This window comes from Heterodontus francisci, chromosome 3 (assembly GCF_036365525.1).
Source record: "Heterodontus francisci isolate sHetFra1 chromosome 3, sHetFra1.hap1, whole genome shotgun sequence".
Classification (NCBI taxonomy): Eukaryota; Metazoa; Chordata; class Chondrichthyes; order Heterodontiformes; family Heterodontidae; genus Heterodontus; species Heterodontus francisci.
The window spans coordinates 28,603,859-28,619,069 of NC_090373.1; the positions used below are offsets into that span (position 1 = coordinate 28,603,859).

The window sequence follows — 15,211 nt, forward strand, 5'->3', positions numbered from 1 at the left end:
TCAGTTCCCTCTATTTAGTCTATCAATTCCTTTAATCATCTTAAATACCTCAATTAGATCAACCCTTAATTTTCCATACTCAAGGGAATATAAGCCTTACAATTTAACCTCTTTAATAAGGTGATTGTGAAACCTTACAAGGCAATATGTAGGTGAAAACGCTACTTGGTGAAAGTGGGACATTTTTAAGGGGTGGCTGAAGAGGATGCAGAGTGAAGCACTGAACATAGAGTGAGAGGGTATGTCAAGAACTAGATCCAAGTAAGAACAGAGGGACATGGAAAGGAAGGAAAGAGCAACACCTTAAGGAAGGAATGGAAAGAAGTTGAAGGTACACAAAAGGAGAAAGGTTTTAGTTACTTGGGAATGAAGAGAGAAATTAAGATTCAAAACTACAATGGACATTGAGAAGGGGAATTTATGCAGGTTGTTTGGAACAGGTAAAGTGTTGGGAGCACAAAGGGCAGAGGAAACTCAAGGACAACCAGAAAAAGTATGGAGTGTGGGGTGTGGGCTGGGTAACTCTTTGAAAAGTCATACACAGCTTTTTGGAATATGGACGAAAAGCACAAAAGTAACTCATGGAAGTCAAATCAAAGACAAAAGGATCATGCTCAGAGTTAGAAACCACTCTACTAGCTCCTATTGTTGAATGTTCACGCACAGAAACAAGTTGTTCAAGCACATCAAGTCTGCACCGGTGTTTCTCTCCAGGGTCCATCCAGACTAATCCCACCCCTCCTGTGAATTCATCATCAACATGTTCTTCTTCAAACAGTAATTAGTCATTGAGAATCATTTCAGGGAAAACAAAATATATCAAAGCAAGTATGGGCGAACAATTGGGAGGCTTGCTCAATCAATTTCCTGTAATTCCTCTGGGAATGCATCCAAGTCTCAGTATTTTACTAGCAAGACCGAAGCCCATGGAGTTAAAGAAGCAGTGCCTGCATGGATACAAAACTGAAGGAGTGTCGCACTGTCGGAGGTACTGTCTTTCAGATGAGAGGTTGGTCTGCTCCCTACCACCCTTCCCCCAATCCAGTTCTGTTCACTGCTCTCGGTCGCTGCTCCCTCATTTTGCTCTGATATGGCCTGCGCTTGAAAGGGGTAAATTCAACACCAATCTACAAAAACAATATTTCAGTGAGCTAGTGGTCAACTTTGGACCTTCAGTTCCCAAAGTTCTCCACCACCGATGGCTTTCCTCACCTCATAGGTTGCCACAACTGGGGACTAACCAGTCTTTTAGAAAGATTTAGCATAACTTCCTTGTTTCTGTACTTTGTTTCTATTTATAAAGTCATGGATCCAGTAGCAATTCGTATGTTCCTAAGATAAATTATTTGCTAATTTTTCATTAAAAGAATCTCACCACTAATATGGCTAATGGAGGTTAAACACATGTCACTGATAGAGGAGACATTTCTTTTATTCATTCTCAGGATGTGGATATCGCTAGTAACTTTCAAACAGAAATTGGATATATACTTGAAAGGGAAAAGTTTACAATGCTATGGGGAAAGACCGGGCGGGTTGGACTAACCAACAGCTCTTTCAAAGAGCCGGTACAGGCATGACAGCCTGATTAGCGTCCTTCCGTGCTGTAAGACTCCATGATTTACAGAATCTGCACCATCGGCTCTTGCACTGACCACCTGCACCATTTAAACTAGTCAAGCTAGCTATGCCAGAAGTATCTGTTTCCTTAAATGACTCACACTTACAATTTGGTGGGCAGGTAGGCAGATGTGTCATCCTTACTCTTGACGATGTCGTTACATTTGTCCAAAGTTTGGAAGACAGTGAAGGTATCCCCGATGCTATAGAGAGTAGCAAGATTCTTAGCCAGCAGCTTGCGTGTGGGAGGGCCTGGTGAGCTGCTTATCAATTCATTTAGCTGTTCCACCAATTTCTTTTGCTTTTCTTTCACATCCACCTTAAGCCACCAAGCAGCGATAAATAAAAATGGAGACACAAATCAGTTGAGACTGATCCTCAAATACCATTCATCAATTTAAGTTCTATCATATTTGTCGACCTGTTCGGTTCTATATGGAGCTGCACTGCTTCATTTTACAACTACCTGTCACTTCCCATCCTCGCCCAGTCACCTGCAGAGTCACCCAAGGATCTACCTAGGTTCCTTCCTCTTCCTCACCTACATGCTCCTCTTTCGTGACATTATGAGGTCAGATTCTACATACATGCTTGACATCCAACTCTACCTCTCCACAGCCACAGCCACCTCTGTGCTGTCCAACAACAGGTCATAGATGAGTCATAACTTTTGCCAATGGAAAAGCAGGAGGACTGACACCATCACTTCTGGCTCCTGCAATTAATTTGGCTCCCTTGCTCCCCGGATGAAGCAGGTCATGCAAACCTTGGTGTCCTGTTTGACTTAGAGCAGAGTTTCAAACCTCTTACCTCATCCATCAAGAACACCTTCTTCCACCCGAGTCCCTCTGCTGCTCAAACTTTGATCCATAGCTGTGTCACCTCTAGACCCTTATTATTTCAATGCTATCCTAACTGGTCTCCAATTCTTCTCCCTCCACAAACTCTAACTTACCCAAAGCTCAGCAATCCGTGTCTGGTCCCATTCATCCATCACCCCTGTCCTTTCTGACCTACATTGCTCCACGTACTCCAACAGTTACAATCCTCATCTTCCACTCTCTCTAATCCCTCACCTCACCCTCCACCCTTGCACCCCTCCTAATCCTTTGGTCCTCTCACTGACCTTTTGTGCATCCCCCTCTCCCTTTGCCCCACCATCAATAGTGAAGCTTCCAGCACCATAATCTGACTATCTCTTCATCCTGAAGGAAAGAGAAAATCCAGACGTTCATTCAACGAGAGCTTGGGCTGGTGGAAGGGCACGTTCTTGTTTGGGGTGGGCTGGGGGAATGGGCAGAGAGAAGGGGGCAAAAAGAAGTCTGTAGAGCAACAACTTATCTTCCTGTTTAGGGGTATAGTGGCATGGTAGCACTTCATATTTTCCTCACAACTTTACAATTCTGTATTCTCTTTGAATTTGTAGAAAGACAACTAAAGGTTAACATTTTTAAGAGCATAACCTGCATTAAAAATTTAACTAATAATGCTGTATACGAAAAGCTAGAAGAGTTGATTGTTTAAATTTCATGTTTGTGTTGCCCAATCACTCAATTTACTACAGCTGCTTTTCTAGTTCCAACCACTCCTTTGCTCATTCTTTCTGAAACTAATCTCACACATCCAGAACAATCCAGGCTGTTGCTTACCTTATTAGCAGCCACAAGTACTTTGTCCAAGAACCGTAACCATTCAAAGATAAACACAGGCCTCTTTGCCTCAGTTATTTGTGCGAGGGCTTCTTCATTTAACAATAAGCTGTGGGCCAGCTCCATCCCAGTAAATTATTTGGATACAAGCCCACAAATGCCCAGAAACAATCAGACTGAGGATTCGGCCTGTCGTAATGATCCTAGGGTTAGAATTCAGCCCTAGTGTAAACAAAAATACAAGTTATTTAGATCACTGTACAGATGACAAATTACACACTGCCTATCCAGAAAGAACAAGTTAAAGAATTAATCACACACTTGCAAAGAATGACTAGTCTAAAAGTTCTTTTAATTGAGTGTTATAGCTGTCAAGTTAATACAGCCATTAAAAAATGTAAAGGACTGGGGTTCATTGCTAGGGGAACAGAACTGAAAAGCAGAGAAGTTATGTTAAATTTGTATAGAACCTTGGTTAGACCACACTTGGAGTATTGTATGCAGTTCTGGTCTCCATATTATGAAAAGGTTGGAAGGCACTGGAGAAGGTACAAATAAAACTCGCTAGAATGATACCAGAACTGAGTGGTTGTACCTGTTAGGAAAGACCCAACAGACTGGGGCTCCTTTCTCCAGAAAAGAGAAGACTGATGGGTGACCTTATAGAAGTAATTAAGATTATGACAGGGTTTGATAAGAGTAGTCATACAGAAGCTGTTTTCAGTTGTAAATAAATAAGGGCGGCACAGTGGTTAGCACCGCAGCCTCACAGCTCCAGTGACCCGGTTTCAGTTCTGGGTACTGCCTATGCAGACTTTGCAAGTGACCGCGTGGGTTTCCGCCGGGTGCCCTGGTTTCCTCCCACAGCCAAAGACTTGCAGGTTGATAGGTAAATTAGCCATTGTAAATTGCCCCTAGTGTAGGTAGGTGGTAGGAGAATGGTGGGGATGTGGTAGGGAATATGGGATTAATGTAGTATTAGTATAAATGGGTGGTTGTTGGTCGGCACAGACTCGGTGGGCCAAAGGGCCTGTTTCAGTGCCGTATCTCTAAACAAATATAAATAAAATATAAATTATATCAAGCAGCCCGCTTGAATGGCATTCATAACATTCACTCCCTCCACCGATACACAGTGGCAGCAGTGTGTACCATCGACAAGATGCACTGCAGCAATGCACCAAGGCTTCTTAGACAGCACCTTCCAAACCCGCAACCACTACTATCTAGAAGGACCTGGGCAGCAGTTGCATGGGAACACCACCACCTGCAAGTTCCCCTCCAAGCCACACACCATCCTGACTTGGAACTATATCGCCGTTCCTTCACTGTCATTGGGTCAAAATCCTGGAACCCCCTTCCTAACTGCACTCTAGGTATACCTACCCCACACAGACTGCAGTGGTTCAAGAAGGCAGCTCACCACCACCTTCTCAAGGGCAATTAGGGATGGGCAATAAATGCTGGCCTAACCAGCGACGCCCACATCCCATGAACAAATAACAAAATAGTTACTAATAAATCCAATAAGGAATTCAGGAGGTATGGAACACGCTACCACGTATAGTGGTTGAGGCAAATGGCATAGATGCATTTGAGAGGAAGATAGATAAACATGAGAGAAAGGAATAGAAGGTTATGTGGATAGGGTGATATGAAGACAGTGGGAGGTGGTTTGCCTGGAGAAAAAACATTGCCATAGACCAGTTGGGCCAAATGGCGTGTTGCTGAGCTGTAAATTCAATGTAATTCTATGGTTTAAAAATGCCTACAGTTCAAACAACAAAACAGCTGCCATTCACAGATGAAGTTCAGTAAATGTAAAACTGCACAATGGAAAAGATAGTTTTACAGGATCGCGACATTTGGGAACAATCCACAATAACACAGATATCTTACAGCTATATTTTCTATCATTCTCTAATTTTAGTGAAGGCATGAATAAGGTGGATAGAGAGAAACCACTTCCTCTGGTAGGAGAGTCCAGAACAAGGGATAGCGTCAGGAAGCATTTCTTCACACAAAAGGCAGTGGGAATCTGGAACTCTGTCCCCAGAAAAGCTGTTGACGCTGAGGCTCAATTGGACTGAGATTGATAAATTTTTGTCAGGTAAAGGTATTAAAGGCTACAGAACCAAGGTGGGTGGATGGAGTTAAGATACAGATCAGCCATCAACTCACTGAATGGCAGTGGAACAGGCTCTAGGGGCTGAAACCCAGATAAATACATAGATAAAAAGTCATTAACCTGAAAAGGGCAACTGTTTTTCTCTCCATACATGCTGACTCCTGTCCTGTACCTCTACAGCTAACAACAAGGTTTTGTACTCACATCTACCATTTCATCAGTGGAGAGGAAAATATTTCAATCATTTCCTCACACCACTGTATTACTTAACAGGTACTCTGAATAATAATGAGCTGTTAGCCGAAGTCAGGGAGGAGTAAACATTGCCTCGGAGGATTCCTGCTCCTTTACATCTCTGCCAGAAGTAAGCATGAACAGGCCTCTGTGTAAAGAAATGTTACCTAACCTCTCATGTTTGACAAATTTATGAAAGTTTTTTGAGGATGTAACTAGTAGCGTAGATAAAGAGCATTCGATAAGATGCCACACAAAGGTTAAAATGCAAAATAAGGGCTCAAGGAATTGGGAGTAATATATTAGCATGGAAAAACGATTGGTTTGGGGACAGGAAGCAGAGAGTAGGGTAAATGGGCATTTTCAAGTTGGCAGACTGTAACTAGTGGAGTGCTATATTAATGACAGACAAAGAGACTGAGAGTAATGTATCTATGCTTGCTGGTGATACAAGCTAAGTGGGAATGTAAGCTGTGAGGAGGACATAAAGTGGCTGCAAAGAGATATAGACAGGTTAAGTGAATTTTTAAAAATTCGTTCATGGGATTTGGGCATCACTGGCGAGGCCAGCATTTAGTGCTCATCCCTAATTGCCCTTAAGATGGTGGTAAGCTGCCTTCTTGAACCACTGCAGTCCTTGGGGTGTTGGTACACTAACAGTGCTGTTAGGAAGGGAGTTCCAGGATTTCGACCCAATGACAGTGAAGGAACGGTGATATAGTTCCAAGTCAGGATGGTGTGTGGCTTGGAGGTGAACTTGCAGGTGGTGGTGTTCCCATGCATCTGCTGCCCTTGTCCTTCTAGGTGGTGGGGACAGCGGGTTTGGAAGGTGCTGTCTAAGGAGTCTTGGTGTGTTGCCTGGACAACAAGGTGGCAGATGGATTATAACGTGGGGAAATGTGAGTTAAAGACTGGAATACAAGAATAAGGAAGTCTTGCTACAACTGTATATGGCTTTGTTGAGATCTCACCAAGAGTACAGTGTGCAGTTTTGGTCTCCATATTTAAGGAAGGATATACTTGCCTTGGAGGCAGTACAACAAAGGTTCATAGATTGGTTCCTGGGAAGAGAGGGTTGTTCTATGACGAGAGGCTAAGTAAATCGGGCCTATACTCTTTGGAGTTTAGAAGAATGAGAGGTGATCTCATTGGAACATACAAGATTCTGTATGAACTTGATAGGGTAGAGACTGGGAGGTTGTTTCCTCTGGCTCAGGAATCTAACACATGGGGGCACAGTCTCAGGATAAGGGGTCTATCATAAGAACATAAACATAAGAAATAGGAGCACGAGTAGACTATACACCCCCTCGAGCCTGCTCCGCCATTCAATAAACGTTTAGTACTGAGACAAGGAGAAATTTCTTCACTCAGAGGGTTGTGAATCTTTGGAATTCTCTACCCGAGGGTTCTGAATGCTCCATCGTTGAATATATTTAAGGCTGAGATAGAATTATTGATCTATCAGGGAATCAAGGGATATGGGGAGCGAGCGGGTAAGTAAAGTAGAGGCAGAAAATCAGCCATGATCGAATTGAATGGTGGAGCAGGCACGAGGGGCCATGTTTCTTACTTTAAGTTCTCACATTGTCATAATTTTAAATTGATGACCCCTTGTCACTGACTTCCCACAAGGAGTCAACATCTTCAAAAATAAAACATGCAGAACTTGCCAGTGGAAGGAGCGAGGGGGAAAAAGTGTCACAAGAAAGCAAGCACTATCTACTTGACATTTAGCAAGGGTGAAACCCAGCTAAATATACAGATGAAAGGTCATTGTTTCTCTCTCCACAGATGCTGCTGGACCTGCTGAGTATTTCCAGCACTTGTTTTTATTTCAGATTTCTAGCATCCGCAGTATTTTGCTTTTGTAAATATAAAAATTAGTTTGCCAAGACCAGAAGTTTTGGATCAGAATTTTTACAACCCCAGAATACAATAACTAGCAAATCATTCTACTTTTCATTACAAACCAACTGAAACCAAAAGTCTTTAATGAATATACCTAAAATGAGCAGTGATCTTAGATGAAATGGTGTTATATGGTAAGAGAGAATCGGAGGCTGGAAGTCAAGCCATATCACTAAGCTATTAATAAAAAGGTGTCAGCCATGGCTTAGTGTGTGGCACTCTTGCCTCCAAGACAGAAGGCTGTGGGTTCAATCCCACTCCAGAGACTGCACACAAAATTTAGGCTGTAACTCCAGTGCAACCACTGTAGGAATGCTGCACTGTTGGAGGTGCTATTTTTCAGATGAGTCAGTTAACCGAGGCCCCATCTTCCCTCTCAGGGGTACATGGCACCATTTTGAAGAGTAGGGGAGGTCTTCCTGGTATCATTGCCTATATTCATCTCTTGACCAATAACTATAAACAGATTATCTGGTCATTATAACATGATTATTTGTGGAATCTTGTGCACAAATTAGCTGAACGTCCCAAGATTGTGAAAGGCACTTTATGACTGCAAGTTCTTTCATCATGTGGGTGCAGATTTATTACCCCGATTTAAGCATGCAGAGTGGAGACATAGCAGGGATTAAAATCAGACAGACATCACTGGGCCACTGTTGCATGGTCCCGACAGATGGTCCAAGTGGCACATTGGTGAGGATCTAAGACGTCGGAGCCCTCTAGATGAAGCTTGCACATCAGAAGTCAGGGAGAGATCATGTCTAACTAACTTGACTGAGTTTTTCGAGGCGGTGACTAGATGTGTAGATGAGGGTAAAGCAGTTGATGTCGTCTACATGGACTTTAGTAAGGCTTTTGATAAGATCCCACATGGGATCCAGGGCAATTTGCCAAACTGGATCCAAAATTGGCTTAGTGGCAGGAGGCAGAAGGTGATGGTCAAGGGTTGTTTTTGCGATTGGAAGCCTGTGGTGTACCGCAGGGATCGGTGCTGGGACCCTTGCTGTTTGTAGTGTACATTAATGATTCAGACGTGAATATAGGAGGTATGATCAGTAAGTTCGCAGAGGACACGGAAATTGGTGGTGTCGTAAACAGTGAGGATGAAAGCCTTAGATTACAGGATGATATAGATGGGTTGGTAAAATGGGCAGAGCAGTGGCAAACGGAATTTAATCCTGAGAAGTGTGAGGTGATGCATTTTGGGAGGACTAACAAGGCAAGGGAATATACAATGGATGGTAGGATCCTAGGAAGTAGAGGGTCGGAGGACCTTGGTGTACTTGTCCATAGATCACTGAAGGCAGCAGAACAGGTAGATAAGGTGGTTAGGAAAACATATGGGATACTTGACTTTATTAGCCGAAGCATGAAATATAAGAGCAGGGAGGTTATGATGGAGCTGTATAAAACGCTAGTTAGGCCACAGCTGGAATGCTGTGTACAGTTCTGGGCACCACACTATAGGAAGGATGTGATTACATTGGACAGGGTGCAGAGGAGATTCACCAGGATGTTGCCTGGGCTGGAGCATTTCAGCTATGAAGAGAGACTGAAAAGGCTAGGGTTGTTTTCCTTAGAGCAGAGAAGGCTGAGGGGGATATGATTGAGGTATACAGAATTAAGAGGGGCATTGATAGATTAGATAGGAAGAAACCTTTTCCCTTAGGGGGCATAGATTTAAGGTAAGGGGCAAGAGGTTTAGAGGGGATTTGAGGAAAAAACTTTTCACCCAGAGGATGGTTGGAATCTGGAATACACTGCCTGAAAAGATGGTAGAGGCAGGAACCCTCACAACATTTAAGAAGTATTTAGATGAGCACTTGAAACGTCATTGCATACAAGGCTATGGGCCAAGTGCTGGAAAATGGATTAGAATAGGTAGGTGCTTGATGGCTGGCACAGACATGGTGGGCCGAAGGGCCTGTTTTTGTGCTATATAACTCTATGACTCTATGAAATATAAATTTAGCTCAGTGGAAAACTCTATGGTTACTTACAAGTAATTGTACTTACTAGTTAGCTTACCCTTTGAGCAACTACATGCCTGTGTTTCCTTCCCCTCTAAGCAACACTCGGTCAATTTGACGTGAATTACAACCAAAAAGTTCCATACCTACTTCATTTCTCTATTCAGTGCTCAGTTTAAAGAAAGAACACCGAGGAGTCTCAGCAGGCAAACATTCTGCACAAATGCAATATTTGTATTTAAAAAAATCTTTCCTTAGGGGATATTCCTGTTCAAGATTTGTGGGCGACACTCTAGAACAGTGTAAATTCAGTACTGCGCCTGGCAAAGATCACTGTTGCAGAAACTAAAAGACTTTTTAACCAGTGCTTTTAGCAGCAATGCTCAAATATTAGTCAATCGCATAATCCTGTATATATCAATGGAGCCCTGATGACACTAGGCTGGGAATCAGAATCCCAGCAAAAAGTCAAATATAAAGTTAAAAGCAAGAGTTATCACAGCTGGGCCTAGGAGTTTAATGTGCTGTGGGAAGGAAATTTGCATCCAACTGGTAGTGATGAATTGCGTGCCGACATGCAAGAAATGATGTACACCAGAGGTGAAGAAGCACTAACTGCAAACACTGCTGAGATCACATTCAGCTTGCTTCAACTCAGTTGAATCCAATTTCAGCATGGCTCTGAAGTATTCTGAGAATATGCACAGAGCTCATAAATAAATCAGTGGCTCTGCCTGGGCAAGAGTGATCTTGTTAGAGTTTACACCGCTCTCAATTGTGCCCCACATAACTTGAATGAATATGTTCCTCAAAGCAAAGGTTTTTAAAAAGTACAATTATGAGAAACAAGAAAAAACGCTAAATCAAGATAGGTAGCTTAACTGCAGATTATGTAGGAAATGGTTCTGCAGGTTCCTTCCTCCAAATAGAATCCTACAGCATATTTAGTCCATCCTGTCGGCTCTTTGGAGGAGCTCGCCAATTAGGGGAAGACGGTAGCATAGTGGTAATGTCATTGAACCAGTAATTCAGAAGCCTAGACTAATGCTCTGGGGACATGGTTTCAAATCCCACCACGGCGGCTGGTGAAATTTAAATTCAATTCATCAATAAATTCGAGTAATTAATTTAAAAAAATCTAGAATTGAAAGCTAGTCTCAGTAATGGTGCCATGAAACTATCATCAATTGTTGTAAAAACCCAACTGGTTCACTAATGACCTTTAGGGAAGAAAATCTGCCATCCTTACCTGGTCTGGCCTACATGTGTCTCCAGACCCACAGCAATGTGGTTGACTCTTAACCGCCCTCTGAAATGGTCTAGCAAGTCACTCAGTTGTTAAGGGGAATTAGGGATGGGCAACAAATGCTGGCCTTGCCAGTGATGCCCACATCCCATGAAAGAATAAAAAAAAAGTCTCACTCCTCTGCTGTTTGCCCAGAGCCCTGAAAAGTTTTCCCCTTCAAGTATTTATCCAATTTCTTTTTGAAAGTTACTACTGAATCTGCTTCCACCGCCCTTTCAGGCAGCGCATTCCAGATCACAACAACTTGCTGTGTAAAAAAAACAAATCTCATCTCCCCTCTGCCTCTTTTGCCAATCACTTTAAATCTGTGTCCTTGGTTACCAACCCTGCTGCCACTGAAAACCATTTCTCCTTGTTTACTCTTTCAAAACTCATGATTTTGAACACCTCTGTCAAATCTCCCTTTAACCATTCTTGCTTTAAAGAGAACAATCCCAGTTTCTTTAGTAATATAAACAGAATGTGCTGGAAATACTCAGCAGGTCTGGCAGCATCAGTGGAGAGAGAAGCAGAGTTAACGTTTCAGGTCAGTGACCTTTCATCAGATGTCAGTGACCTGAAATATTAACTCTGCTTCTCTTGCCACAGATGCTGCCGGACCTGCTGAGTATTTCCAGCATCGCAGTATTTTGCTATTATCCCAGTTTCTTTAGTCTCTCCAATAACAGAAGTCCCTCATCACTGGTACCATTCTAGTAAATCACCTCTGCACCCTCTCCAAGGCCTTGACATCCTTGCTATAGTGTGGCCACAATACTCTAGCTGGGACCTGACCAACATTTTATAAAGGTTCAACATAATGTCCTTGCTTTAGTTCTCTATGGCTCTGTTTATAAAGTCAAGGATGCCATATGTCTTTTTAAAGTCTTCTCATATTGTCCTGCTATCTACAAAGACTCAAACATGTCAGCTAAGGAAATGGCGGATGCAATGAACAAATATTTTGTTTCTGTCTTCACTATAGAGGATACAAAAAATATTCCAGTTGCAGCTGTAAATCAGGAAGTGGAAGAGAGGAACTTGGTGAAATTACAATCACCAGGGAAGCGGGACGGAACAAACTAATGGAGTCGTGGGCTGACAAGTCCCCGGGTCCTGATGGACTTCATCCTAGGGTCTTAAAAGAGGTGGCTAAAGAGGTAGTAGATGCATTGGTGATAATTTTTCAGAATTCACTGGATTCTGGAAAGGTTCCATCAGACTCAAAAGTAGCAAATATAATCCCTCTATTCAAGAAGGTGGGGGGCAGGGGGGGGGGGGGGGGGGGGGGAGAAAACAGGTAACTAGCAGCCAGGTAGCTTGACATCTGTCATGGGCAAGGTGTTAGAATCGATCATTAAAGAGGCTATAGCTGGGCACTTCGAAAAATTCGAGGTAATCGGGAATAATCAGCATGGTTTTCTGAAACAGAAATCATGTTTACCCAATTTATTGGAGTTCTTTGAAGGAGTAACATGCGCTGTAGATAAAGTGGAGCCCGTTGACGTACTATACTTGGATTTCCAGAAGGCATCTGACAAGGGGCCACATAAAAAGTTATTGTGCAAAGTAGGAGCTCATGGTGTAGGGGACAGACAGGGGCGGAGAGACCGTCAGGGGCGGAGAGACGGTCAGGGGGTGGGTTGGGATAAGAGACTGGTCGGGGGCAGGAGACAGTCAGGGGCGGAGAGACCATCAGGGGGCAGGTCGGGGGCGGGTTGGGGTTAGAGACTGGTCGGGGGCGGGTCGAGACAGTCAGGGGCGGAGAGACTGTCAAGGGGCGGGTCTGTGGGGGAGAGATGGTCACGGGGAGGGGGTCGTGGGGGGCGCAGGTAGAGACGGTGAATATTAACTGGGATAGTTTCAGTGTGAAAGGAATTGAGGGAGTAGAATTCTTGAGGTGCTTTCAGGAGAACTTTTTTGCCCAGTATGTAGCAAGTACAACAACAGAGGGTTCAGTTTCAGACTTAGTTTTAGGAAATGAAGATGGGCAGGTGGAAGGGGTGGCAGTGGGAGAGCATACTGGTGGTAGTGATCATAATTCAGTCAGTTTTAACATAATTATGGAAAAGGCCAGAGATAGAACAGGAGTTAGAGTTCTCAGTTGGGGCAAGGCCAATTTTACTAAATTGAGGAGTGATTTAACAAAAGTGGACTGGAAACAGCTACTTGAAGGTAAATCAGTGTCAGAGCAGTGGGAGGCATTCAAAGGGGAGATTCAAGGGGTGCAGAGTAAACATATTCGCACAAAGAAAAAGGGTGGGACGGCCAAATCTAGAGCTCCATAGATGTCAAGGAGCCTACAGGGTAAGGTAAGGCAGAAAACGAAAGCTTTGTCTGACACAGAGAACACAATACTACAGAAAGCCGAAATGAATCACAAAAGGTTAGTATGCAGGTACAGCATGTAATTAGGAAAGCTAATAGAATGTTATCGCTTATCGCAAGGGGAATTGAATACAAAAGTAGGGAAGTTATGCTTCAGCTATATAGGGTATTGGTGAGACCACATCTGGAGTATTGTGTACAGTTCTGGTCTCCTTATTTAAGGAAGGATGTAAATGCGTTGGAGGCAGTACAGAGAAGGTTTACTAGACTAATACCTGGATTGGGTGGGCTGTCTTATGAAGAAAGGTTGGACAGGCTAGGCTTGTATCCGCTGGAATTTAGAAGAGTAAGAGGCGACCTGACTGAAACATGTAAGATCCTGAGGGGTCTTGATAGAGTGGATGTGGAAAGGGTGGTTCCCCTTTTGGGAGAATCTAGAACTAGGGGTCACTGTTTAAAAATAAGGGGTCACCCATTTAAGACAGAGATGAGGAGAAATTTTTTCTCTCAGAGGGTCGTGAGTCTTTGGAATTCTCTTCCTCAAAAGGCGGTGGAAGCAGAGTCTTTGAATATTTTTAAGGCAGAGGTAGATAGATTCTTGATCAGCAAAGGAGTGGAAGGTTATCGGGGGTAGGTGGAAATGTGGAGTAATCAGTTCAGCCATGAACTTACTGAATGGCGGAGGAGGCTCGAAGGGCCGAGTGGCCTACTCCTGCTCCTAATTTGTATGTTTGTATGTAATATTGGGAAGCAAAATAAAGGAGAATCAAAGGTGGCTTATCAATACATTAAGAGTAAGAGGATAACTAAGGAGAGAGTAGGGCCCAGAAAAGACCAAAAAGGTAACCTATGTGTAGGGGCGGAAGACGTTGGTATGGTTCTTAATGAATACTTTGCGTCTGTCTTCACAAAAGAGGGGGACAATGCAGATATTGTAGTTAAGGAGGAGGTGTGTGAAGTATTGGATGTGATAAACATAGGGAGAGAGGAAGTATTAATGGGATTAGCATCCTTGAAAGTTGATAAATCACCAGATCCAGATGAAATGTACCCTAGGCTGTTAAAAGAAGCAAAAAAGGAAATAGCAGAAGGTTTGACCATCATTTTCCAGTCCTCACTGGATACAGGTGTGGTGCTGGAGGATTGGAGAACTGCTAATGTTGTACCTCCCTTTAAAAAGGGAGTGAGGGATAGACCGAATAATTACAGGCCAGTCAGTATAACCTCAGTAGTGGGCAAATAATTGGAATCTATTCTGAGAGACAGGATAAAGTGTCACTTAGAAAGGCACAGTTTAATCAGGGATAGTCAGCATGGATTTGTTAAGGGAAGATCTTGTTTGACCAACTTGATCAAATTTTTTGAAGTAACAAGGAAGATAGATGAGGGCAGTGCAGTTGATGTGGTCTACATGGATTTTTAGCAAGGCTTTTGACAAGGTCCCACATAGCAGACTGGTTAAAAAAATAAAATCCCATGGGATCCAGGGAAATGCAGCAAGATCGATACAAAATTGGCTCAGTGGCAGGAAACAAAGGGTAATTGTTGACGGGTGTTTTTGCGACTGGAGGGCTGTTTCCAGTGGCATTCCGCAGGGCTCAGTACTGGGTCCCCTGCTTTTTGTGGTCTACATTAATGATATAGACATACATGTAGGGGACATGATCAAGAAGTTTGCAGATGACACAAAGATTGGCCATGTGATAGACAGTGCGGAGGATAGCTGCAGGCTCAGGAAGATATTGATGGTCTGGTCAGATGGGCAGAAAAGTGGCAAATAGAATTCAACCTGGAGAAGTGTGAGGTGATGCATTTGGGGAGATCAAACAAGGAATGCACGATTAACAGGAAAATACTGAGAAGTGTAGAGGAAGTGAGGGATCTTGGACTGAATGTCCACAGATCCCTGAAGGTAGGACAGGTCGATAAGGTGGTTAAGAAGGCATATGGAATTCTTTCCCGCGCATCAACACTAATAGAATTTCTTATCCACAGCTGTTATATAAGTTTCTAAATTCACTTGTAAAAGCCCTTCAAAACACACCTGCAGGGGATGCAGAAACGAAGTGGGCCCACATCAGAG

General features: G+C 43.2%; 1 protein-coding gene across 1 annotated transcript in view; it reads right to left on the minus strand.

Annotated features, from left to right (window-relative positions):
* heatr5b (HEAT repeat containing 5B) overlaps positions 1–15,211 on the minus strand; it is a 153,020-nt gene that overhangs the window by 134,440 nt on the left and 3,369 nt on the right. Inside the window, exons 2-3 of the mRNA XM_068020449.1 lie at positions 3,270–3,491; positions 1,728–1,939 (exon numbers count right to left, since the gene is read on the minus strand). Of these exons, the coding sequence (XP_067876550.1) occupies positions 1,728–1,939; positions 3,270–3,395 (338 nt within the window). The 5' untranslated portion in view covers positions 3,396–3,491. The remainder of the gene's footprint in view (positions 1–1,727; positions 1,940–3,269; positions 3,492–15,211) is intronic.